Source organism: Haemorhous mexicanus, chromosome 19, assembly GCF_027477595.1.
Source record: "Haemorhous mexicanus isolate bHaeMex1 chromosome 19, bHaeMex1.pri, whole genome shotgun sequence".
Lineage (NCBI taxonomy): Eukaryota > Metazoa > Chordata > Aves > Passeriformes > Fringillidae > Haemorhous > Haemorhous mexicanus.
The window spans coordinates 9,546,407-9,570,087 of record NC_082359.1 but is presented as its reverse complement, the minus strand read 5'-3'; the positions used below and the strand labels follow the sequence as shown (position 1 = coordinate 9,570,087).

At 54.5% G+C, this 23,681-nt stretch overlaps 1 protein-coding gene across 1 annotated transcript in view; it reads left to right on the top strand.

The window, feature by feature from the left end:
• The window catches only part of MYO18B (myosin XVIIIB), a 64,222-nt gene extending 41,069 nt beyond the window's left edge, over positions 1–23,153 (top strand). The window contains exons 35-44 of the mRNA XM_059863864.1: positions 372–518; positions 3,923–4,036; positions 4,425–4,541; positions 5,193–5,276; positions 6,412–6,549; positions 6,757–6,942; positions 14,389–14,522; positions 15,666–15,707; positions 16,450–16,611; positions 21,641–23,153. Coding sequence (XP_059719847.1) covers positions 372–518; positions 3,923–4,036; positions 4,425–4,541; positions 5,193–5,276; positions 6,412–6,549; positions 6,757–6,942; positions 14,389–14,522; positions 15,666–15,707; positions 16,450–16,611; positions 21,641–22,943 — 2,427 coding nt within the window. The 3' untranslated portion in view covers positions 22,944–23,153. The remainder of the gene's footprint in view (positions 1–371; positions 519–3,922; positions 4,037–4,424; positions 4,542–5,192; positions 5,277–6,411; positions 6,550–6,756; positions 6,943–14,388; positions 14,523–15,665; positions 15,708–16,449; positions 16,612–21,640) is intronic.
• The last annotated feature ends 528 nt before the right edge of the window (positions 23,154–23,681 follow it).

The window sequence follows — 23,681 nt, the reverse complement described above, 5'->3', positions numbered from 1 at the left end:
TGTCCCTGTTTATTTGGTGGCTTTCTAATTCCTTCATCCCTGTAACCATGGTTGCTCTCTCCTTTTCTCCGGGGGGGGAGCACAGAGGATGGGTTTTTTAAGGTACTCCTGGTGGCTGTGTGGCCAGGCTGTCCCTGTGGCCACTGGGGGGGACGCGACTCGTGGGGACCAGGGGTGGGCAAATGTTTCCAGAGGAGCAGCTCTTCGGTGGGGGAAAATATGGAACATCCTGGAGGTGTTCCCTCGGTGCTTTGGTGTAGTTAACCAAAATATCCCTAAACCGAGTGGGGAACGCCTTGGGGTGGGGCGGGAGGTGCTGATGGAGGTTCCGGGGGCCAGCAGGGCTCAGACACCCCCTGTCCCCTCCCCAGATCGGCCACCGCGACTTCGACGTGGAGAAGCGGCTGCGGCGGGACCTGCGGAGGAGCCGGGCGCTCCTGGCCGATGTTCAGCTGCTGCTGGCGGCCCCAGCCGGGCCCGGGGGCAGCGCCCAGGAGCTGGAGCACCTGCGCAAACAGGTGGGGAGGGAGCTGCGGGCAGCGGGGAACATTCCCAGCTGCCCCGGTTAACTGAGCGCTGACACACCGAGAGAGCCTCCTTGGAAAAGGAGCGCTTCCCTGTAATTAAGGCAACGCTGGGGAAGTGTTTTTTCCCTTTTTTTCCTGTTAATTACCTTCTGTTTGGAGCGTTTCTGTGCGTCTCCTACGGCCAGGCTGGGGCGGCGTTGCCATAGGGATGCTGGAAGCGGGAGAGGGATGGGGGGGGATTTGAGCTCGGTGGTGTTGAGTGACCTGGGGAGCGGCTCCATCTCTGTGCCAGCTCTGTGCCACCACACTGGGGACATCCCCGACCTCAGGGTGAGCTCTTAGTCCCCATGGGATGCCTTGTCATGGGGTAAGGGCACCACGGGGCTGTCCATCCCCTTGTGGGCTGTGTATTCCCAAGTGCCAAGCAGGGGCTCAGCTAAAGATGCTGGCCCTCTGAAGCCACTCAGAAATTAATCTGTTCTGCACATTTCCCCTGGAAAGAAATGAATCTGGAGGCACAATCAGCTCCAGCAACATCCAAATATAATTGGGAGGGTCGTTGTGCATAAATAACAGCTGTGAGCAGCAGCTGTTCCCACCTGTGCTGGGGGAGAAAGGAAGGTGAGCTGGGCCTGATGGAGCTAGAGGTGTGTCCATGCCCTTACCTGGATGTCCAGGGCAGGGGGTGGCCATGGCTGGGGCAGGCCACGGTGGGAATGGCCATTTTTGGCACTCTGGTGTTGTTAAACATCATTTATTTACCCAGTGCTGTAGTGCTGCACTTCATTAAATCCCTCATTGTTTCCCAAATCCCACTTTGGGGTTGGAGAGGTTGCACTGCCCCTGTTTTTTCCCAGTCCCTGGTGGGAGGGAAATGGGTCAGGGCCCTGCCCTCAGGTCACTTCCATGGGCTGATCTGAGGGACCTACATCAATGCTGAGGTGGTTCCTCTGCCCATCCCCAGGCCATCCTACCCTGTCCAGCTCCATCTCCCTGGGGAATAATGCCCAGCTCACCTGGGGAGCAGAGCTGGGGAAGTAAATCTTTACTCCAGAGAGTAAAGTCATGGAGAGAGCAGCTGAGGGAGCTGGGAAGGGGCTCATCCTGGAGAAAAGGAGGCTCAGGGGGGGACCTTGTGGCTCTGCACAGCTCCCTGACAGGAGGGGACAGCCAGGAGTGTCAGGCTCTGCTCCCAGGGAACAGGGACAGGAGGAGAGGAAACTGCATCAAACTGTGCCAGGGGAGGGTCAGGTTGGACAGCAGGAGGAATTTCCTCATGGAAAGGGTGGTCAGGGACTGCAAGGGGCTGCCCAGGGAGGTTTGGAGTCCCCATCCCTGGAGGTGTCCAAGGAATTCCTGGATGTGGCACTCGGTGCTCTGGGCTGGTGACAAGGTGGGGATCAGGCACAGGTTGGATTTGGTGACTTTGGAAGTCTTTCCCAACCTTTATGACTCTGGGATTCTGGGATTCTTGCTCCCTGCACACCCCAGTCCCCACAGCAAGGCAGGAGGTCACTCTCTGTCCCTGTGGTTCCATGGCCTCTGCTCATCTCCCTTGTGTTTGGAGAAGAGCAAACAGCCTGGATTTGGGGAATGTGGAGTTTTTGCTGTGCCACCAACACTGAGACTCTGCCTGTGCTTAAAATGCCACATGATTATTCTGTCCTTTAAGCTGAAACAATTTCTAATGGCATTCATGACGACTTTCTCAAAAGCCAATGCATCCTACCCACCAGCCCACGGACCTGCACCAGAAGAAAAACTTTGCTAAAATGCTACATTTCCGTTAATCAAAATCCATATGGCTGGAAGTGCAGCATTGTTTCTTAATAAGGCTGAGGCATCCATTTTATGCAGGTATTTAACAGATGGTGTTCACAGCAAACTAATGTTGTTCCATAGTTCATACATTATGCATTTTTGGGGGGAATTTCAATTTATTCTTCCCAAGTGGGAAAATTCCATTACACCAAGTGAATTGGAAGCTGATGTTTAATGAGGGGTCCTGGAGGTGCTTTTCTGTCTGATGGGACTCTCAGGGGTTTGGTGGGAATTGTGGCAGGGAAGAGGCCAGTCCATGAGTGGGGATGCAGCTGGACAGGTGGGAAAGGCCAAAAAACCAGGAGCTGGTCTGAGTGGCATCTTCAACTAGTCCCAGAAAAGCACAGAGACTTTTTTACAGCTGATGGAAGAAAGTTCTTCCTTCTCTAGTGAAAGGTCTCAATTTCCCCAAAAAGTGGAGGGAAGCGAGCTGAGGATTGATAGCATTCCATTATTCCCCCCACTTTTTTAAATTTTTTTTTTTTTTTTTTTTGAGGGGGAGAGAGAGAGAAAAAAGAAAGTAAAAAAAAAAAAATTCTCAAACTCTCACCATGGTGTGCAGCTTTTCCCGTTGCTCCCTGGAACTCCACAGGGAAACCAGGACCAGGCACAGGAAACGAGCAGCGAGCAGAGGGGTTTATTTTTCTTTTTCGTAGAGGAAAAGAAAGAAACCCCAACGAGCAGGGGAAGGAACTGGATGTTCAGGTACAGCCTACGACAACTCCTCCGCCCAGGCAAGGGGGGAGTTTTCGGGATGACGCTGCAGCTTCCAGATGTTTGCAGCCCATTGAAGATCGCTTGTGATCTTAATGGCTGAGCTGTAAAACCCGAGAGCAAATTAGCGTTTATAAATGGGATCTTCCACGTGTATTTGCAAATGCAATTTACGCCACGTGAAAAGCCCATTTGCAAACCCCCGAATCATGAATTGCTCTAATCAGGAATTACATGTAATTCACATAATTTTGCAAATTAATGATCCCAGCTCTGCTTGGCCGAGGAGGAGGGAGGATGTGCCATCGAGGCACTGGCTGCTGGACTCACCAGGACAGTCAGCAGTGCTGGCAGGTGCCAAGAAAGCTTTGCTTGCCCTGAAAACCAGGAGCAGACAAGCTGAGGAGTTTAAAGGGTTTAAAACGTGGAGATTCTGTGTTCTTTAGCAGGGAAAAAATGCCCTGTTGTTGCTCTAGGACACGAAATAAAAGGACACGGACAGTGGACTCCCCAAGGTAAAAAAGAGGGCAGTTTAATTTCTGACTCCAACATGTACAGATTTCCAAAAGTGACAGTGGATTGGAGGGATGACAGTGCCACCTCTCCAGTGACAATGGACAAACCAACAGTCCATTAAATTTCTCCTCCTCCATAAAAGGATGCAAAACAGTGAGTTATTTACATAAAGTGCGTGAGAAAGTTCCTTACAAGAGTGTAAACACCAGAAGGCTTAGAAGAAGTTAAAAAAATAGGTGACACCCTGTGAAAGTGGCAATAAGCATGGCTGTGTGGCACGGGGACAGCACCATCAGCATGTGGCTTCTGCTCCTTCAATGATGCTCCCCTGCAACTTTTCCCAGCTGGAAGAGAGCGAAGCCAAGTGTGCAGAGGCCCAGAGATGCCAGCAGACAGCGGCCCAGGAGCTGGAGAACCTGCACACGGAGCTGGAGACCCTCAGCAGAAGCAAGACCCTGGTGGGTTCCAGGGCAGGGCAGGTGGGAGGGCACAGTCCCACCTCGGGGGGGTTGGCAGCAATCAGCAGCTGCTTGCTAAATCAGCCACTGCCAGAGTGGTTCATAAATCACCTCACAGCGGTAATTACACCTCTGTGGATATTTACAAAATATCCCAGCATATTTACTGAGTCTCCAAGGATATTCCTCACTAAATCACCTGGATTGTTTGGAAACAGCAGCCCCTGGGGTGGTTTAATGGGTGGACAAAATTCCTTCAAGGGAGAAGCATCCCACGGTCCTGCTCTGCCTCTCGGAAGGGCTGGAGGCTGTTGGAAACATATTCCAGAGGGAATTTGGTGGGTTCCCTGTGGGATCCACGAGCCAGGTGCTGTGGATCCTCCTGCAGGTGGACGAGCAGCTGTTCCAGCTGCAGCACGAGCGAGCCGACCTGCTGAAACGCATCGATGAGGACCAGGAGGACCTGAACGAGCTCATGGAAAAGCACAAGGCTCTGATCGCCCAGGTAGGAGCTGGGGCAGCCTCTCCAGCCCTGGGAGGGCTCTCAGAAAGCCCTGCAGAGCTGGGGGTGCACAGAGGGGTGAGGAGCCCAGGACAGAGATGCTGTGATGGGGAAGGGAAGGCTCACAGCACCAAATCCTCTCACCTGCAGTTTTTAATCTTCTTTCAAGGGGTGTTTTGCCTTTAGTTTCAAGGTTTGGGGAATCCTACAGCTGCCCCTCTGGGTTGTTTTTATTCTTCCTTTCATCATTTTCTCATGCAGAGGTTAAAAAGTGCTGCCAGAGAGCCTTGGGGCTTTCAGGGCCATATCCAAACTATGTCAGGCACTCCCAGATTATTATCCTGGGAGCTGAGGGACCCCAAAACTCCCATGGGAGGGGGCAGGCTGGCCAGGCTGACAGTTCACAGTCTGGTGCCCCTTGCAGAGGTGGCAGGGATCCAGGAGCCTGTGTCTGGAACCACAACAACCTGGTTTCTGTCCTGATCCACAAATACTTGTTCCAAAAATTAGGGAAGCTGCAGTGAGTAGGGAGAATGAAGCTCCATCAGGGCAGTCCAGGGGCAGCTCACTGTCCCAGTGGCAGGAGGTTCAGGCAGGAACCAGCCCTCTGCTTTGAGCCCTGCTGCTCCCTCTCCACATTTTCTGTTTCTGCAGTCGGCCACAGACATTGCTCAGATCCGGGAGCTGCAGACACAGGTGGAGGATGTGAAGAAGGAAAAGCAGAGCCTGCAGGAAAAGGTAATTCCTGCAGGAGAAGGTAATTCCTGCCCAGCCTGTGACACCCCTGCTGAGGAGTGGGACCTCTTGAGGCTGGAGAAATCTTTCCCTGGCAGAGTTTTGGGATTCACAGCCTGGCTTCTCCCTCCTCCCCTGCTGAACTGCCCTGGCTGGGATGGGCTGAGCCCGGGGCTGCCCCGGGGTGGGCACCAGCAGGGGCTGCACCCCCTCGCCTCTGTGGCTGTGCCAGCCCTCCTGGAGTGAGGGATTTAATTTGAAACACATGAGTAATCCCATTAAGTGAAGTGCTTTACTGGAGCGTGGCTAAGCTGCCCAGGAATCAGAAGCAGGACTCGCTCCCTCCGAGGCCGAGCGGGTGGTGCTTTGGAGATAGGCTGGATAAAAGGAGACAAATTCCTGTAGTTTTAGGTCAAATTCAGAATCTGAACCCGGGATCACTAAAAGGGCAGTTTCCTATTGAGATCTCAGTGTAAGAGCTGAGGAAACAGCTTGGCCCAGGCAGCTTTCCACAAAGACTGTGAATTTTTACGCCTGCTGTCCTCAAAGAGTGTGTGAGGAGAGAAAAGCAAAGGAGACCCAGACACGTGTCCCTGGCCAGCAGGTTCTCCATTCAGAGCCACACATCGGTGTCAGGCCTGTTCTGTGTGGCTCCAGCAGCAGGGAATTCTTTGGGAAGGGAGGGCAGTGCTTGGCCACATCAGCTTGGGGGCCAGGAGAGACCCCCAGTGCATGTGAGGGACTGGGGAGGGGTCCAGGAGAGGGGATGAGCAGAGGGGTCCAGGAGAGGGCATCAGGAGAGGGGATGAGCAGAGGGGTCCAGGAGAGGGCATCAGGAAAGGGGTCAGGAAAGGGGTCCAGCAGAGGGGTTCAGGGGAGGGGATCAGAGGGGTTGATCAGAGGGGATCATCACAGGTGTTCAGGAGAGGGCGTCAGCAGAGGGGTTCAGCAGAGGGGTTCAGGGGAGGGGATCAGAGGGGTTGATCAGAGGGCATCAGCAGAGGTGTTCAGGAGAGGGGTTCAGCAGAGGGGATCAAGAGAGGGATCAGGAGAGGGGTCCATCAGAGAGCTTCAGGAGAGGGGATCAGAGGGGTCCAGCAGAGGGCTGGGGATGCTGACTCGGCCCCTGCTCTCCCAGCTGCAGGCAGCTCAGGCCAGGGCAGCCCAGCTGGAGCAGTGCCCGGCCGAGCGCTCCATCGTCAGCCGGCAGGAAGCTCGGATCCGGGACCTGGAGAGCCAGCTGGACTTCCAGGCCGTGCAGATGAAGCGCTTCGAGGTACCCCCTCCTCACCTGGCAGTGCCACCGCCCCACCTGTGGGGACAGGAGCCACCTGGGAAGGGCTGGGAGGGACAGGGGGAGGCTGGGGCAGCCCAGGGGGTTCATGGCACTGCTGCTGTCTCTGTGTGGGGGTTTCTGACAGCCAGCAGTGGCTTGGTGCTCACAGGGAGCTTCCCAACACCTCAGCTTCCCCTCACCCCCCAGGTGCTGGTGCTGCGCCTGCGGGACAGCATCATCCAGATGGGAGAGGAGCTGGAGAAGGCGGCCGAGTCGGAGGCACGGGAGAGGGAGAGCAGCAGGTACTACCAGAGGAGGATGGAGGAGATGAAGGCTGACATGGACGAGCTGGTGCAGAGGGAGCTGGAGTCCAGCCGCCGGCGCGTGGAGCTGGTGAGGGGGTGCTCCTGCCGGGGCTTGGGGGGTCCCATGGCCACAGGGGTTGGCTGCAGCTGGAGGTGACCCCTCATAGCCCCTGGGTTGGTTTGAGGGCTCCAGAAATCATTTTTGTCTGGTCCTCTGTGTGCTCTGGCTATGGGGATGGAGGTGTTCCTGTGCTGGTCCTCTGGGAGGGGCAGGGAATTCCTTTGCAGCTCTCTGCAGCCCCAAACCATTGAACCAAAGCTGTCCCTGAGGGCCCTCATGTTCCCTTTCCCCATGGCTGGTCTGGGAGCCTGGAGAGTCACTCTGCTCCATGGTGTTTTGTGGGAATGATGTGGCTTTGCCTGCTCTCATAGAAATGCAGTTCACGTGTGGATGTGGCACTTGGGGACGTGGTTTAGTGCTGGGGTAACAGTTGGCCTGGATGATCTTGGAGGTATTTCCATCCTGGATGAATCTATGATTCCAAGTTAGGTCATTCCTGCAGCTCCTTATCTCAGGCAGAACCACAGTGGGTGGGACAAGTCTGGCCCTGCAGCAGTCCCTGAGTGCTGGTCCCAGGGCTGGGTGTGCCAGGCTGGGTGTGCCAGGCTCAGCCCAAGCACCAGATCCTCCTGGAGCTCCTGGCTTTGCCAAACCCCCCTGTGTCTGCAGCTCAGACAGTGCCAACCAGCAGCTAAACCTGCTCTGAGTGAGCAGAGCCCCAGCTGGCTTTGGAGAGCAGCAGAAATAGATTCACCTTCACTTTCCAGCCCTTCCCAGAGTCTCTTTTCATGCTGTTTCTTCCAGTAATCCAAGGCAAAGCCTCGCTCCCGAGTGGTAATTGAAAGATATTGCACTTCTGCTGGCAGCAGGGCCGAATTAGGAGCAGTTATTTTATCAATAATCTTTTAGTTAGCAATCAAGGAGATTTCAGGATTTATTCTGCCCCGAGGCTGCCAGCCTTCCCGAGGGGAGTGGTGTGAATGATTCCAATCCTCCCCTGCACCAGGGTCAGGCTTTGCCCTTGCTCTGCCAGGCTGAGCCCTGCCTGCTCCAGCTGCCAGAGCAGCCTCCCCTGGGCATGGAATGGGGTGGGATCTCAGCCTCTGGTGCTTTGCAGAGCCATGAGGTGGTGGAGGGAGAGGCTCTGCTGAGGTGCCGTGGGCATTCTGGGCTCCCTGATCCCTGTGGGACTGGGGAGCAGTGGCTGTGGCTGCTGTGATATTGGGTGTGTGTTGCAGGAAGGGCAGTGCTTGGAAGGTGGATTCTCTGGCTGTTGGGATGGGGGTGGGTTCTTTTTGCTGTATTTTTGGGGCTGTGCCTGTATTTTTAGCAGCTTTCTGAATGTTTCATATTGAGATGTGAGCGACGGGTGAAGGAAGGCACAGGAGCTTCTTGTGTTCTCCCAGATAAAGTGTGCCAAGAGGTCTGAAAGGGATTTTAGAGGCATCTCCCTCAAATAAGACACAAACAGCTGAAAACCAGCTGAACTTGTAAGGCAGGACTGAGGGCTCTGGGTTTATTCAGACACTGAGAAATTTGGAGTCATCAGCAGGAGAAAGGAGCAGAGGGGCTCCCCCAGACCCAGCTCCCCATCCCAGCTTCCCCGTGGTGATTGCTCCATGGGAACTGGCTCCAGGGACTGCTGTGGCATTCCTGGGAGCAGAGGCATCCCCCAGACTGTGTCCTCTGAAGAGCACTTGAATTAAACATGGGGCAGAGCTGTGATCAGGGAGCCCAGCCCAGCTTGTCAGGAGCCTGGTGGGGAGCATCAATAGTTAATAGAAAGCCACTTATGGCTCTGCTCCTGCTAAATCCCCCATCAATTATAAATCCAGCCTGAATTATTCACTTGACATTACTTAAGTCGTGCTCTGCTCCTAACAATTTTTGAAAAACTTATTTAAATACACGGTGGTGGGGTTGTGGACTTAACACACACCACTGTTGAGGTTTAAAGGGAGGTGTTGAATGGAGAAATTCCTGGCAGAGACTGGGTTAAAAATCCTGTCTTGTTTCAGAGCTGCTGCCTGTATATGTAGATATAGATATAGCATATATACCCAATATACAGAATAGGAGGTATTTTGTCCTTACAGCTCATATTTACCAGTGGAAAATCCCATGCCACCATCCCCAGCCAGGCTTAGGCTGTCTCCATTCCATCCCTCCTTCCTTTCCCACCCAGTTTAGGGCACTTGGGAGGCAGCCTTGTGCCTTTCAGCAGGGAATACCCAGTGAGGAGCAGGGATGAGAGCTGGCTGCCAGGCAGATGGCTCTGCCTCATGAATTTTGTAAGAAGGATGGGTTTGAGCACTTTCCAAGCATGTTTGGTAATGATGGGGGTAGGACTGGGCCCTGCTGGACTCTCTTTGCTCTGGCTGCACATCCTGGGCTTCCTCCCTGGAGCTGGAGCTCCTTTTCCAATAAAACCTGGATCCCAGCCTGCAGCAGCTCCTCATTTCTCAGCTGCTCTGCTGACACCAGAGCTTGTCAGGCCAGCCCCAGCCCCCCTGGTGTCCTCAGGCCATGGTGAGGAGTTGGGGATGGATTTCCAGCTGGAAACCCCAGCCCTGCTCTCTGTGTTCAGCGTGGGTGCACAAACACTCGTGCTTGTCCCCTACATGTGTCCCCTGGGGAGTCTGCAGTTCTGGGAAGGGTGGAAAAGGGGCTGGGAAGGATGGAACAGGGGCTGGGAAGGATGGAGAAGAGCTGGGAAGGGTGGAAAAGGGGCTGGGAGGGATGAAACAGGGGCTGGGAAGGGTGGAATGGGCTGGGAAGGATGGAACAGAGGCTGGGAAGGAATGAACATGGGCTGGGAAGGGTGGAGAGGGGCTGGAAAGGGTGGAGAAGGGCTGGGAAAGATGGAACATGGGCTGGAAAGGATGGAGCAGAGTTTGGGAAGGGTGGAACAGGGGCTGGGAAGGATGGAACAAGGGCTAGGAAGGATGGAGAAGGGTTGGGAAGGATGGAACAGGGGCTGGAAAGGGTGGAGAAGGGCTGGGAAGGGTGGAACAGAATCTGGGAAGGGTGGAGCAGAGTTTGGGAAGGGTGGAACAGGAGCTGGGAAGGGTGGAACAGGAGCTGGGAAGGGTGGAACAGGAGCTGGGAAGGATGGAACAGGGGCTGGGAAGAGTGGAACAGGGCTGGGAAGGATGGAGAAGGGCTGGGAAAGGGGGAGAAGGGCTGGGAGCAGCAGGGATGTGGGACAGTGAGTGTCTGGGCCAAGGCAGTGTCTGGGATTTCCCTCCTGAGGCTGCTCTCAGGGGAGGGTGGTGCTGGCTGTGCTGCTGCTGGCTGAGCTGCCTGCACAGCTGGGATCTCATGGCAGAATTCAAACACCTGGATGAGGGCTCTGGAGGGCTCTGGGGTGAAAACTCAGCCACAGGCAGGAGCTGCTCAGGTCTCTCCTGGAGAGCCAGGTGCCTTCCTGGTGCCATGCCTAGGGAAAAACGGGCTGATCCAGCTGGGATGAAGCCCTGGCTGGTTGAGGCACAATCCAGGGACTTTCTGGGTCTCCTCCTGTCCCTCTGTACCCAGCCCAGCTCCACTGAACCCTCCCCCAAGCACACCAGGGGGGCTGGTGGGTGCTGTCCTAAATCAGCTTTCTTTAATGAAGCTGTGAAACTCATCAGCACAATAATTAACTCATTTTACAGAAAACTGAACTACAGGTGTTAAGATATTCTTCACAAGTTGTTTTTTTTTCTTTTGGTTTTTTTTGGTTTGTTTTTTTTTTTTTTTGTGAGAGGCTCAGTGTAATTAGTGTAAATAACCTTTTATTTTTTTTGTGGTTTTTTTTTTTTTTTTTTTTTTTTTGCTGGCAGATCTTTATGCCCTGGCCCTGCTATGGCCACGCTGTGTAACACAACAGAGCTGGAACTCCAGGATTAGGGGGTTTTGCTCATTTGCAAACTATAAAGCTTTTTTTTTTTTGTGGTTTTTTTTTTTTTTGGTGCGTTTTTTTGGGGGTGGGTTTTTTTTTTTGTGATGTTTTCTTGGGGTTTTTTTGTGTGTGTTTTTTTGGGGTGGGTTTTTTTTAATGTTTTCTTGGGATTTTTTGTGTGTGTTTTTCTGGGTTTATTGGGGTTTTTTATGGGTTTTGTTTTTTTTTTTTCTGTGTGTTTTTTTAAAGATTTTTGGGGTTTATAAATTTTTTGGGGGGGCTTTTTGTTTTGTTTTGGGGGATTTTTTGGCTTTTTCATTTTTTGTTTTGTTTTTGATTTTTTGGTTTGTTTTTTTTTTTAATTTTTTGTGGGGTTTTTTTTTTTTTGGTGGGATTTTTTTGAGTTTTTTTGACGCTTCCAGCGAACTTGAGCAGCGCAGGGGGAGCCGTTCGTGCCTCCACCCTCAGCTCCCAGCAGGGTCCCAGCCCGCCCTCTGATGTCCCCGCAGCTCCTGTCCCCATCCCCGCCCGCTCCTGGATGTTCCCAGCTGCTCTTCCCTGGGGAGGCAATGCCTTTGAGGAGCTGTAAGGACAATTTTCATCAAAGGCAGCCGGTCCTTCGAGGTGCTGGAGGAGCCAGGAGTGAGAGCTCGGCTGCTTATTTGCTAATTAGGGCTGTTGTGATTCTGCTTTGCCTTTAAAAGAGTCAATTCCTCGGGAATCCATCAGCTGCTCACGCACCAATTACACGGTGCTCACTCCAGCCTTCAACCCGGCAAATTTTGTCACTTCAAACTTTCCCAAAACCCTGCGAGTTAACGGCTTAATTAAAAATAATAATGATGGATGAGTTCTGCAGGCGCAGGCTGAGTTATTAGAAGAAAAGGGATCCGGGTTGGATTAATTAGATTACACTTGAGGTGGATGGGAGCGAGCAGAGGTGGTGTTGTCACAGCAGAAGCACAAACAAAAATAGGAGGTGGTGACAAGGACGTGGTGCTGGCCTGGGAATCCTTTGGAGTCCCAGGGATCGTTTCTCTGCTGGTTTTGTTTAGCTCCTTTTAACCTCTCTTCAGATAATTCTGAGGCAAAATTAGCTGGAGGAAAAAAAAAGCCTCTTAAGGAAAAGAAGGTTTAGAAATCCCCTTCTGTGAGGGATGTGCAGAATATTTTCAGGAGTCCTGCTGAGAGCAGCTCCCTGTGGGTTTGATGAGTGCCAGGCATCACTGAGTGAGCTCCTGTCCCCTTGTCTTGGGGAAACCTTTAATCCAGGCTCCCTGTCAGCAGGAATCAACCTCAGCCTTCTAAAGCCATGGTTTGTGACCCACCAGCAGAGCCAGTCCTCTGCTCTGGGGCAGTCTCTCCCCCAGTGGGAATGGGAGAATCTGGTTTGGAAATGCATTCAGAACCAGGCAGAACGTATATTTTATTTATTGATGATGGAATCTACATCAGCCAGGGGTGCTGAGCTGGTCAGGCTGGTCCTGCTGTGCATGTCTGACTGGTGTGGTGGAAGCAGCCAGAGCTGCTGGTGCCAAAAGGGGTTTGACAGCAGAGGATGCTCCTTTTAGCCCCTCAGGTCCCTCATGGTGCAGATTGCCCAATAATATGAGTTTTCCCCTTTATTTCTCCCCATTTTCTGCTCAGAGGAAACAAAAAGCCAGCTCTGCCCAGTGTGAGGGTGTCAGCTCTCAGCCCAGGGACTGTGTGAAAAGAGAAAAGCTCCTTGGATTTACATTTAGATGGAAACAACGTGTGTCAAAGGTGTCCAGCAGCTCCCTGGGTGCCAGGGGCCTGGTGCTGGGATGGGCTTTGTCACTTTGTGTTCTGCAGACAGTGTTTTTCCATCTGAAATTGAATCATTGTGGCAAAATTATTCCTTTCCTTGAGACAATTGTAGGGCATGGAGAGAAACACGAGGCATCTCCGTGGATGAGATTTGGGACAGCTGGGATGTGGGGTTGAGCAGTGTCAGCTCTGTTTTCTGGCTCACATTCAAATCACCCCTCAGGTGGGCAGGGGACCCCAGGGTCACCCACAGCCCCCAGTGTCACCCTAGGTCCCCCTCCCGAGGCCACCAGCGTGGCTGCCACAAACTCTGGGTGCCAGGGATGCCCTGGGGGTGGCAGGGGGAGCCCCAGCTCAGCAGCATCACCTGGGGTGGTCCCTTCCCTCTCAGCATTCCCAGGGTCATGCAGAAGGCAGTGAGCTCAGGGAGGACCCCACCAGCCAGGGGCACCCCTGCAGCCCCCAGGGCATTCTGTTTGCTGCTCCCAGAGCCATCCCAGGGGATTTCTGTGTCTGTGGCCAGAGGAAGTGGGTTTGGGGTGCTGGCAGGGGGATACTGTTCCGTGCCTCCCTGCCCATCCCTGTTAACAGCAGAACAGAGGAGTGGAATTAAATGCAACCTTAAATGCAGCCACTGGACTATGTTTGATTTGTGCCATAGCCTGCAGATGAGTCCACAGAGGCTCTTACCAGCCTGTGGAAGGGCTCAGCTTTTATCAGGCAGCAGCTCCACTCCCTGCTCCTGCAGTCCCAAATACTGACCCCCGGCCCATGGGCACACGGAGCTCGGGGCTCTTTCCTCCTCTCAAGTGTTTCACTGTGAGCCCTGTTCTGAGCCCCTGCAGTCCTTGGTGAAACACTTCCCTTGATGAAACAGCTCCTTTCCACCTTCTGCCTGAGCCAGGAGGGAAGTGGGGGGCTTGGAAACACCAAGTTTCAGAAAACTTCTCAGCAGCAGCGAGGTTTTCCCCAACGCCAGCGTGTTCCCAGGGGCTGCTGTGACACCCAGACTGGGCTGTTTCTTTCCATGTTTTGATGAACTGAGATGCTCTTCCCCCAGGCCCTGTGTGCCTGGTGATTCCAGGCCTTCCATTATTTGCTGTGACAGTGTGCCAGCTCCTGTGCCCTGGCCTGTCTCAAGTCATCCCTCACCTTGTCACTGATTTCACAGCTGGCAGCTTCAATCCCTGTGGATCTGCTGCTCCCTCCTCTCTGCCCTGTGATGGCCTAGGAGCAGGAGGAAGGGTTCCTTCCCAGCTGGAAGGACGTGGAGTGTGATGAGCATGGGTGCAGGGCCAGGCTGGTGTCCTTGGTGTGCAAAGTGGGCGATGCTGGTCCATGGAGCTGTGTGGGTCGTGTCACATTGTGACTCCTGGAATGGTTTGGGTTGCAGGGACCTCAAAGCCCATCCTGTCCCACCCACTGCCATGGGCAGGGACACCTTGCACTGTCCCAGGTTGCTCCAAGGCCTGTCCAAGCTGGTCTGGGACAATTCCAGGGATGGGGCAGCTGCAGCTTCTCACCAATCTCCCAGGGAGGAATTCCTTCCCAATATCCCATCTAACCTTGCCTCTGACAGTGGCTAGCATTCCCTGTGTCCTGTCACTCCATGCCCTTATCCAAAATTCCTCTCCAGCTCTCCTGGAGCCCCTTTAAGCACTGGAAGGTGCTGGAAGATGCAGTTTATGTTCCACAGGGCATGGTGCACTAACCAGCCCCCACAGGCAGCACAGGGATGGGGGTGGGATGGTTTAGCAGTCCCCATGCCAGGTGCAGACCCTCACCCGGTGCCCCCCGTGCAGGAGCAGCAGCTGGCAGAGCTGGCAGAGGTGAGGCAGGGGCTGCAGGCTGACCTGGGCACCTCCATCCGCCGCATCGCAGACCTGCAGGTGGCCCTGGAGGGGCTGCGGGACAGCGACGACAGCGATGCTGACAGGTGAGGGGCATGGGCTGGGGGAGCCCTGGGGGGAGCTGGGGGGCTCAGCTGCTCTCTGCTGGGGAAGGGGCAATGCCTGGGTAATTTCATGTCGTCACCCTGCCGTGTTTGCGCTGCTACGAGCAAAAAACTTCGTGTTAAGGGAAGGTTTCATGGGAAGTGTCAGCCTTGAAATCACCCTGGGTGGCCCAGCTTAAAGTGAGCAAAAAGGGTGGGAATAGCCCCATTTGTACAGCAGGTCCCTGGCAGCGGTTTGTTGGTGCCCCCAGTGCTGGTTCATTGAGTGAAAATCCTGCTTTGATCATCCCCAGGAGCTGGAGGAGCCAGGGAAACTGGATGATTGGGTAGAGGGTTTTACCAGGAAAAAAATGAGGAAAGAGTTCCAGTGCATTTTTCAGGTGTTATTTCTAAAGCCCTTCAATTTTCCCCTCTGCCACGCAGCTAAAGGGGCGTCATGACAAATGGAGACCAAACAGAGAAATGACTTTAAAAGAGGGGAAAAAAAAGAAAAATAAAGCTGAGGTGCGCTTGTCACCACTTGCTCTGTGTGGTGATTAAACCAGGAAAGGGTGAGATAGAAATCGTGAGCTTAGACACTCACTGCTTCCCAAAAGAAGAGTGATTTCCAATGCAATTGATGCATCAGTGGAGGTGAGAAATGCTTCCCGGCAGGAGCAGCCCCGGGGAGGAGCATCACTCCCGGAGCATCACTCCCTGTTCTGCTCCCTCCTTTCCCCCCCCCCCCTCCCCACCCCGGGATCGGGATCGCATGCAGGGAGCAGAGAAGGGTCTCCAGCCCCATTCCCTGGGGCTGTTTTGGGAGTGTTCCCCGGTGTCTTGGTTTGAATAGACAGCTGTCTGCTAAGGGAGGCAGGAAATGGAAAATGTAAACCCCCTCCCTCCGAATCATTAGAATTTTGGAATTCAGGGGCTCCCAAGCAAAGATATGGGAATAGGAATTACAGAAAATAGAATACACAATACACACCCCCAGCTGCAGCTTGCAGCCTAAAACACCTGGCTCAGCCCAGCCCCTGCCCTGGCCACACAGGCTCTGCTGCAGTGGGGCTGGGATGTTCTGCACCTCGTGGTGGGTTTGGGGTCCCCAGGAGCCACCCCTGACTCTCTCCCTGCTCCTTGCAGCGTGCGGACGGCGCGGGAGTCGCTGTGCTCCAGGAGAGACATGTGAGTGACCCCAGGAGATGGTGCTGCCACAGGACAGAGCCTGGGCCTGCCTCTGCCACAGCTCAGGGAGCACCAGCTGCTGCACTGGGGGGTTCTGAGCCCTGCAGTGTCTGCTGCAGCTGCTCACACTGGCATCCAGATGTGCAGGTGTTGTGTGCCCCATGCCCATCAACCCGCTCCCATTCCCTGGAGCTCTGGCTCTTATCCCAAGGGATGCTTCCACTCCTCTGGGCTGTGCCTTGAGAGATGAAGATGGTCTCTGGCTCTGAAGGAAAACTGAGATCCTAGAGGATTTCATCCCCTACACGTGATCTGGGGGCTCCTGCTGGGTGGGCTGGGGGAGCCCAGGGGTGGACAGGGCCCTGTGGGGTACCCAGGGTGACAGCAGCTCTGTCACTACAGCTCCAGCCCTCGGGAATCCCGGGGTGTGTAGGGCCCTGTGGGGTGCCTGGGGTCCCACTGGCTCTGTCACTGCAGCTCCAGCCCCAGGCAGTGCAGGGTTTTCCTGCCCAGGGTCTACAGGGCACTTGGAAAAGCTTGAGGAAATAATGAGTGGCAGCAACAGTGGTACAAGGACCAGGCTGCTGGAAAGGTTTCTTTTCCCTCTGCTGGTGCCACAAACCAGCTGCTCTGGTGGAGGTGTGAAGCCCACCCCACTCTGTGCCCTGTGCCACCATCAGGGTGACCCACAACCCCTCCAGCCTGCCCCTGCAGAGCTGACAGGTCTCTTCTGTCCCCTCAGGGATGCCTGCTCCAGTGTTGGCTCCGTGCTCAGCCTGGAGCCTGCAGAGAGTGTCAAGTCCTGGCCGAGCAGCTCCTCAGGCTGGACGTCCCTGCTGAGTGCCAGCGTGGCCGGCAGCGTTTCAGCGCCGTCCGTGGGCAGCCGCAGCACCCAGAGCCTCAGGTGAGGAACCCCCAGCCCATCCTGGGGGAGTTTGGGGGTTTGCTGAGCTATGGGGGCTTCCTCTTGGGACGTGCAGGATGGAGCTCAGAGGGACCTGTGGTGTTTGAGGTTAAAACATCAAATCAAGGGAGGCAGTCACTGCCACGCCGGGATCAGTGAAACACCAGATGAAAGTCACTACATCAAAAATGTGCTTCAAGCAGGAAAATATCCCTTGATGTATTCTCTGGAGATAATTTAAAGAGGCATTGCAGCCTATTTGAGTGTTTGTATGCCATATGCTCGCTGCTGAGGGAGAGGGATGCATTTCTGCTGTTCTAATATCAAATATGTTAATTTTTGGTGGTGATGCTGACGGGCTGGGAGAGAGCTGGAGAGGGGCCCAAGCACCTGCACAGCCCAAATGTCCCTGCTTTGCTCTTTGGGTGCCCAGGTGCCTATCCTGAATTGGTGCCCATCAGAGGGACCACCCAGTCCAGAGAAAAACCCCATTTCTGTGTCAGAGAGAAATTTGTGTTTCATGTGTGAAACAAGCACACAGCTTGAGTTTGGAAAAACTCTGTAAATCAGGGTCTGGGGCTGCATTGTGGTGAGGATGGAGGAGGGTGTCAGATCCCCTTGGTGGTTTGTGAGGGCAGAGACGGAGCAGGGATGGAGTCCTGGGGCAGGGAGCAGAGTGGGCTCCAGAGAGCATCATCCCCTGGTAGGGAAGGTGGAAAAAGTGCCAGCCATCCAAACTCAGGGTGGGCAGGGCTGAAATTGGGGGTGGGCAGGGCTGGCAGTGCCCCTGCTCACAGCCCCTGTGGTTCAGGACCTCCCCACCCTGCTGCTCCCCCAGGGATGGTGTCTCGGGACATGCATTGCTCCTTTTCCTGTTTTTCTCCCCATAACCAGGGCAGGTGCCAGGCTGAGGCTGGGCACAGCTCCCTGCAGGTGTAGATGCTCCAAGGTGACAGGATTTGTCAGTTTTACTGCAGACATTAGTATTAATCTCCCTGTTCTGATTCTGGAGAGCTCCATCCCCACGGCCCCCACCTGCCTTGTACAGGAGAATCACTGTTGTCAGAAATTTTGTTCTGAAGAGCAGTTCCCCTGCAGGAAACACCCTGGGTGAGCTGGAGCAGTTTGGAGAGGAACAAGGCAGGGTGTAAGAGCAGTCAGGCCGGGCAGAGACCTGTGGGGAGGTCACAGAATCCTGGAATGGTTTGGGTTGGAAGGGATCTTAAAAATCATATCTCATTCCAACTCCCATAGACCAGTGATGAGTGGGAGCCCTGGGAGCAGTGGGCTGAGCTCACTGGGACCCTGCACCATAAATAAAGCCCTTCCTAAGTGCTGCTGAGGAGGCTTTGGTCCAAATGACCCAACTCTGGTCATTAATGAAGGACAGAAAAACAGGCATTATGGCTAATATTTCTGAGCTGAAACACCTTGGATTTGTAGAAGATATGCAGGCTTTCAGCTTGGACATTGGGAGGAATTTCCTCATGGAAAGGGTGGTCAGGCCTTGGAAGGAGCTGCCCAGGGAGGTTTGGAGTGCCCATCCCTAAGGAAGGTGGCACTCAGTGCTCTGGGCTGGGTGACAGGGTGGGGATTGGTCACAGCTTGGACTCAGTGCTGCTGGATTCCTTTCCAACCTCAGTGATTCTGGGGTTTGGGGGTTTGCTGGGCTGCCTGTGGCCTTTGTGAAAAACAAATTGTCCTGAGTCCTGGCCACGGTGTGACCATCACCCTCTGTCCTGGGGCTTGTGAAGGGGCAGATTGCAAATGCTGGTGTGGGAGCTGTGTTTGGCTGCAGCTCATCCAAGATGGAAATCGAGCGAGGAGGGGATGAAATGCAAACAGGAGACGAGACTGGAGGTAATAAAAATGAGATCAGGGAAACGAGCTCTTCCTTATTAAGATTCCTTTGTCTTACACAAGCTCCGAGTAATGAAAAACGAGTGCTGCTCGTGTTGGCTGCTCAGCACCACATCTGGGCTGTTTGCTGAACAAACAGCTGCCAAGAGCCAGAGGAGAGCGAGGAGCTCTTATCACCCCTGTGCTTACAGGAGGGAGAGCTTTGATTAATGTTTCCTTTAATTCTCTGCCATTTAAATTCCTGTGCAAAACGCTGGCCAGCAGAGCTAAGCCTTCATAAATATGACACAGCGCAGGGTTGGGATAAATAAGATTATTTATTGTGCCCCTTTCCAGGCAGGTCAGGGTTGTGCTGTGATGGGAGGTTGTCCAGGGGTGCAGTCAGGGAGTAGATCAAGAGCCCAGGATCTGCCTCTCCCACAGGACTGGGGCATCCACAGCCCTGGCATCACCCCAGGATCACCCTGACAGCAATTCCCCTCCCACCTTGGTTCACAAAACCAAGAGCCCTGGTCCCAAAGCTGCTGGGGATCCGACACATTTATTTTTAACCACGACTGTGTCAGAAGCAAATCATTACGTGGGAAACTGGGAGCTCTTGTGTAGATGATGGTGTGACAAGAAAATCCTCTTCTGACAGAAATGAGGCCAATGTCTCTTCCCTCCCTGAAACTGAGCTGTCTTGGTTTTATTTACCAGCTCCCAGGAAAAGCATCCCAGCCACACTTTGGGCCCTGGTCATGTGTTACAAAGCATATGTGGATTTTATTGTATAAATGATTTCAACTAGTATAATTGTAATCATGCTAATTGCTATGTAATCTTCACTAATTATTGTTGTATGTCATTTGGGTTGGTGTGAATGGCAGATTGCAGAGCTCTGTTGGCTTCCAGGTGCCTCCCAGGCATCTTTTGCCTTTTGCTGGGAAAATCATCTTCCCTGAGGATGTTGGAGGAGCAGGGCTCTGCTCAGGGCTGGAGGGGCTCAGGGTTCTGCCACCTGTGGCATCATCTTCTTTTGGGGCTGCCTGTGACTTCTTGGAGTCATTCTGAGCCCTGGGAATTCGACAGGGATTTATGGATGAGCAGAGGATGCTGCAGGATGGGGTGTGACCGTCTGGCTCTTGTGTCCTGCCTTGTGAGGAGGATGAGGATGAGGAAGATGAGCCATGATTTTGGAGAGGATTTTGGTAGGCATTAGGGAACAGTTAAAGAAACAAATCATGGAATGGCTAGGGTGGGAAGGAACCTTCAAAATCATCCAGTCCCACCCCCTGCCATGGGCAGGGACACCTTCCACTATTCCAGGTTGCTCTGAGCTCTGTCCAGCCTGGTCCTGGGCACTTCCAGGGATCCAGGGGCAGCCACAGCTTCTCTGGACACCCTGTGCCAGGGCCTCACCACCCTCCCAGGGAAGAATTTCTTCCCAATATCCCATCCAGCCCCACCTCTGGCAGTTTAATGGGTGCAGAAAATGGGAACTTTTGGGAGAGACAAGGATGGATGGGGCAGTCTTGGCCTTTGGCTGGAAACCAGGGCATGGAGAGTGTGAAGTCCCTGCTTGGACTCTGGGGCAGTCATGGAAGTTGGAACAATCCCACCTTTGCAGCTTTTACTTCATTTCAGACTCTGAAGATTTTCAGGTAAGCCTTTCCTGTCAGTCATGTTGAACAGGACAATAAATACAGCGTGTTCAGTCCTTGTTCACAGCCCATTAGTGGTTCTCACATCTCCAGTCACTTTTATCTCAGCCTTAAAACCCAAATAAAAACCCTGATGCCGGTGTTTAATTTATGAAAGCCATTCATGCAGCACACAGGTTACAATATTATTTGGAAACGTGCAGAATGAATGGAGCAATTTCTGTACAAAACCTCACCGAAGGATTACACCAAGCATTTAAGTAAGATGCAATTTAGGGTACTAAAATCCAGCATTATTGAAATGTCTCAAACTATTAATCAGCTGTGGTGCTTCAGCAGTGTCAGCATGGGATGGCCCTGAAGGGTGCAGTGATTCAGGGAGGTGAAATCTCTGGTTAATTCCTTTTGTGTTGAATAATCAAGAGATTTAGGCTGGTTAAATGGGCAGGGAAAGGTGGTGGGTGCCAGGGGGGCACCTCTGTGCTCTGGGCTGTGCCAGTGGGCACCAGGAAGCTGGAGCTGCTCCCCTGCCCCTTTCCTTCTGCAATCCCGCATTTCCCAGCTCTGGAGTTTGTCTTCAGCCCACCTCGGCATGTAAATTATTTCACGGGTCAGCAGCAGAGCCTGCTCCCAGCGTCCCGGGATTATCCCCTCCCACCCCATTCCCATGGCAACAGCGGCATTCCCAGAGCAGGAAGTTTCATTACTGCTGCTCCCTCCCAGAGATTCCTTTGTTGTTTGGGTCCTGCTGCTTTGCTCTGCCCTGTTCCCTCTTTTCCCCTCCTCCTTTCTTTCCCAAATTCCCATCCCAGTAAGGCCAGACCTCGTTTCCCTTGGCTGAGCAGTGAGGGGGTACCTGGGAGTGGGGACACTGCCACAAAGCAAATGCTTGGAGGGGATCATAAAGTGTCCCAGCAGGGGCTTAGTGACACCAGTGACCCCAAGCCCACTGGTGCCCATCTCTGTGACAGGGACAGCCTGGCTGGGGCTGCTGGTGTGGATCCCATGTGGTTCCTGCACCATCCCTTGTTTGGGATGTGGCCCTGTCTGGCCATCCCCCCCTTGCTGTGCAGGAACATCAAATTGAGGGGTTGCAGGGCTCCTGTTTGAGCAGCAGCCTGGGTGAAACATGCCCAGCAATAACACTGAGATGTGTTGGGGGTGCGCTGCGAGCTGCTTTCATAAAATTTTAGTGAATAATCTTTGGCTTTGACAAAAATAAAATAAATCCTACATATTGCTGTAATCTGTCAAGAAGAAGGATGTTTGGAGGTAAGTGCTGGCTTGGCAGAGCTGAAGCTTCTCACACCACACGTTCTACACCAGGAATTATCCAGGCTGGCTGACCTGGGCTTATTTAGGATGAAATCCTTGGGCATTGCCCAACTGCTGGATGCAGCAGTGAGTTTATCCCCAGATTCCCATGGCAATGCCAGCTTTTCAGTGCTTAGCCTTGTCCTTGCTGGATAACATCCCGATCACTGGGAATCCCACAAGGTAAACTAACACGAGTTTCTCTTGTTCAGGGTGAGCAGAGACACCAAGGACCCCGCTCTGAGCCGGCCTCTCTCCTCCCGGAGCTCTGCCCGCCCCGGCGAGGCTGCGGATCCGGGCAGGACAGCGAGTCCCCTGCTGGGGGCCAGAAGACGGGAATATGGAAAACCTCAGGCAGAAGAAGAGGAGCTGGAGAGCCCAAAGAAGCCCGTGGAAAGGATGGGAGACACATCCCCATCGGTGCTGCGGCGGGGCGGCTCCCCGGCTGCGGACGGGAGGTTCCCCAGCGCGGTGTCCCCGCCGGTGCCCAGCAGGAGGAGGCTCTCGGTGGCATCGGGGTCGGTGCCGGTGGCCTCGGGGCCGGTGCCCAGCTCTGCCGCCCTCTCCGAGTACGTGGAGGAGCTGCGGCGGCAGCGCGGAGCGGAGCGGGAGCCGGGGCTGGGGGACGCCTCTCCGCTGCCCATTTACCGCACCACCGGCGCCGCGGCCCTGCGGCGCTCCAGGGCTGTCCCGGCGGCCGAGGAGCCCCCGGGGAGGCTGGACGGGGATCAGGCAGGGGAAGGGGAGGGAGCAGGTGCCAGCCTCACTCGCTCCTCCAGCCTGCGGAGCATGGCCTCGGAGCCGGCCGAGCCCCTGCGTTCCCCGGTGCTGAAGAAGGCATCAAAATTCGGCTCCTACGACTCCCTCCTGCCGGCCCTCGACGGCTCCGGCCGCCGGCCGAGCTCCCCGGCTGCCGGGATGGAGGTGCCGCGGCTGAGCTCCTGGAGGAGCTGCCTGGAGCCGTCGCTGGAGGATGTGGAGCTGGGGAAGGAGCCGGAGGGATTGCTGAGCTCCCTGTCCAGCGATGTGCTGGGCGAGGGGAAGGGGAGCGACCCCTTCAGCTGGAGAATACCCACCCTCAACTACGAGAGGAGAACCAAGGTTGACTTCGATGATTTCCTGCCGGCCATCCGCAAGTCCCGCTCAGCCAGCAGCCTGGCCAGATCCCGCAGGGACAGGAGGGACGGCCACCGGCCCCTCACCGTGCGCTTCGAGGACGAGGCCATAGCCTCGGGCAGCCTGGAGCCCTCTGAGGCCAAGGGCACGGCCAAGTGCAGCCCGGCGCCCCGGGAAGAGGCCGGGGACCTCTCTGACTCCTCCTCATCCTCGGGCTCGCAGCGCTCCTCCCGCAGCGCCGACAGCATCAAGCGGCGGCCGCAGCCGCCGAGAGCGGCCGGGGAGGGCTCCAGCGGCAGGGCCGGCAGCCAGGGCAGGGCCATGAGCCGCCGAGCCGAGGCCGAGGGCAGGGAGGACGATGTCAGCAGCATCATGAAGAAGTACCTGGGCAAAGAATAAGGTAAGTGTGCTAGCCAGCGATGGCACGGGCTCAGAGCTGTGGGGCGCTGGCCCTGAGACTCGCTGGCTGTGCTGATGCTGGGGAGTGTGTGGGGACAGGATAGCTTGGGACAGCAGGAGTCCCTGTGCTCCTCCTGACTGTCAGAGCATGCCAGGGCTGCCAGGGTGTGGCACTGGGACTGGTCACCCCTTGCCTTTGCACCTTCAGAGCTGCAATGGGGATGCTGCTGGTGCCAGGGACAGTCCCAGAGGCATCCACAGCACCAGCTTGGAATTCATGGGGTTTCCCAAAACCAGCATCACTCAGCTGCCACCCCAGCACCTGGCAGACTCATTCCCCCTAGTGCTCCCTCCTCAGGGGCCCAAGTTTCTTTTGGGTGATTTTCTTTCTTGGTGATGAAAAGTCAGGCTGGATGCTGGGGGTTCCCTCTCTGGAGGATGGGGCTCCCACCTGGCCCAGACATCCTTCCCCCCGTCCTCAACGGCCTCTGACACCCACTTGGATGCTGTGTCTGGATTGCAGCTGACACTTGGAGAATCAGGATTTATTGCTGCAATCCAGGTTTGAAAGCGAAGTCCCTAATGAATGCGCCACAACTGTAATTAAGTGTTTAAAATAGATTAGAAAAACATTTTGTAAAACCATTGCCTTTAGAGTAACTTATTGGATGTCAAGCTGTGACCAAATTGACTAAGCCAACACACGAAGGGAGCGCATGTTAATAAAACATTTCTTTC